Here is a 2,402-nt window from a genome sequence, read left to right on the forward strand (position 1 = left end):
CGTGAGGCGCGTGCAGGCGGCGGAGGAGGCCGGCGCCATCGGGCCCTGGGCGCAGGTAGGGCTCAGCTGGGGGTGCACCCCTAGGGGCAGGGGGGGTGGGGGTGCAAGGGGCAGGGAGAGGAAGGGACAGGGGGCCCTGCTGTCGCAACCGCCTCGACCACAAGCAGAACACCACCCCGCGCCAGGGTCAAACTCATGCCCGCAATGACGACGTCTACCGTGAGGTTATCCCAGGAAACATCAAACCATAAAACATTTGTCATAATACCAATCATGGGACGTCACGACCCCATCCACCACACCCCCTTTCTGGCAGGACGACGTGCCTGACGCCATCCTGCCCTTCTCCCCCGCCCCCGGCGCCGTCGTGGGCGAGACGCCCCTGCCCAAGCTTGGTGGCGTGGCGCTCACGCTGTCCAACGGCCTGCGGGTGGTGCTGCAGGAGAGGGACTTTCTGGATGACGAGCTGCTGATCACAGGGCTGGCCGTGGGGGGGCTCAGCGAGGTGGGGTGTGTGTGGTGTGTCGTGTTTCTGGTGTGTGTGTGTGTGCATATGTGTGTGTGGGGGGGGGTCGTGTGTGTATGGTCGTGTGTGTCTGCGCGCGCACGTGCATGTGTGTGTGTGTGTGTGTGTGTGTGTGTGTGTGTGTGTGTGTGTGTGTGTGCGTACGAATTTGACAGCCGGTACCGCTGTTCTGTTATGTTCGGTCCTCGGGCTGTTGTGGGTGGGGTGATGATGCAGGAGGGGTGGTGATACAAGAGAGGGGCGTGAGGGACGCCAAGCTGCTGGCCGTGGGGCGCCCCCCTGCTGTGCTCCCCGCAGCCGCCGCCCGCTCGCGCGTGGTTCCTCCACCCTTCCTTGCTGCCATCATGCTGACATCACCGCAACGAAGGACCCCCCACGCGCCGCGCGTGCATGACTCATCTCCTTTTCCCTTACACACACACACACACACACACACCGCAGCTGCCCCCGTCCCTGCTGGGTGTGGGCCGCATGGCGCACCTCCTGGCCGGAGAGCTGGGGGTCTACGGCCACAGGCCACAGGTCCTCAACGACATCCTCGCAGGTGGGGCCGATCACATTCATTTATACGTTAATATTGTTGAATTGAACCCAATTCTGCGGCATGCTCCTTTCCCCTCTACACTGGGCTGTTGCTGCCTCTTTTGGGGGGGAGGGGGGCTGCTGCCGCATGGACTCGGACGGCCACGTCCGCCTGCTTTTGCTCCCAGGCGAGCGCGCCGCCCGCCGATCGAGCTGCGGCCTGACAGGCCCGACGGTGCGCTCGCCCCCGCTCCCGCTCACACGCAAGAGCACCGCTCGTCAAACGAGCAGGCCTGACGGCCGCCGACCCCCCTGCTCCCGCCTGCAGGCAAGCGCATCGACCTGTCTGTGTCTGCGTCGGCCTACAGCCGCGCGTTCAAGGGCAGCGCGTCGCCGGGGGACGCGGCGGAGCTGATGCAGCTGGTGCACGCGCTGTTCACCTGCAGGTGGGGTGGGGGGCACGGCGGGTCACTCACATGCGCTCTGGGACTTCTTGCATATTGATGTCCTAGAACCGTGTGCGTGGATCAGGGAGCAGTGGTTGGCTTTGGTGGCCCGTGCAGAGGTGGCTGTGGGTTTTCGGGGGACGGAGGCCGGGCACGGGGGGCGGACTGCTTTGCTTATCGGGCTTCAGTATGGACAGAGCACCGCTGCAGCGAGAAAATCAAACAAGCCTGGTCCTTGTCGCAATATGATGGGGCGGCTGACACCCGACCTCTCCACCGACAAAAACCGCCCGAACCCTGCTCGGCACGCGAGTTGAGACGCCGCTGCTCCCCCCTCTGCCCCAGCGAGGCGGCGCTCGGTCGCCCTCCAGGCAGCCGCGCTGCTTGGCTCTGACAGGGTCGGGCGGCTCTGACGCGGCCCCTTCCGCACGGCCCCTCCTGCACGCATATGCGCTCCTCCCACCCTGGCAGGATCGATGTGGTGGAGGAGGAGCTGCAGACAGCGCTGCACCAGGTGGGTGGGCAGTGCCGGGGTGGGAGGGGAGAAGGGGAGAAGGGGGGGAGGGGAAGAAGCGCTGCACCAGGTGGGTGGGCGATTCCGAGCTTGCTAGAGCAGAGGGGGGAATGAGGGCGGCAGGACAGGCGTGGAGGCGCTGGCTCGCCGCACGGCTGGCAGAGGGATGACGGAGATCGTGGTGATGCATATGCGTGCCTGAATGCCGTGGTTTGGCGGTGGGCCCACCAACTGTGCGCGCGCGTCCTCTTCCAGTCAGCCTGCAAGGCGAGCCCCCCGCATCTCTCGGCGCCCCACTACGGCGTCACCCTGGCCGTGCCACCCCAAATCCCGCACCTTCTTGCAGGCCCCGCCTGCGGCCTCCTGAACGCAATCCCCCCCCCACCCCCACTTC

At 66.0% G+C, this 2,402-nt stretch overlaps 1 protein-coding gene across 1 annotated transcript; it reads left to right on the top strand.

The window, feature by feature from the left end:
* Positions 1-204: 204 nt before the first annotated feature.
* Positions 205-2,375, top strand: MNEG_16276 (hypothetical protein; the record flags this gene model as incomplete). Its single annotated transcript, XM_014035254.1, has 6 exons — positions 205-219; positions 317-505; positions 968-1,070; positions 1,377-1,494; positions 1,966-2,008; positions 2,355-2,375. 6 exons carry the CDS (start codon positions 205-207, stop codon positions 2,373-2,375), a joined length of 489 nt encoding a protein of 162 aa, XP_013890708.1.
* Positions 2,376-2,402: the final 27 nt, after the last annotated feature.

This window comes from Monoraphidium neglectum (genome assembly GCF_000611645.1).
Source record: "Monoraphidium neglectum strain SAG 48.87 unplaced genomic scaffold scaffold06191, whole genome shotgun sequence".
In the NCBI taxonomy this organism is placed as follows: domain Eukaryota; kingdom Viridiplantae; phylum Chlorophyta; class Chlorophyceae; order Sphaeropleales; family Selenastraceae; genus Monoraphidium; species Monoraphidium neglectum.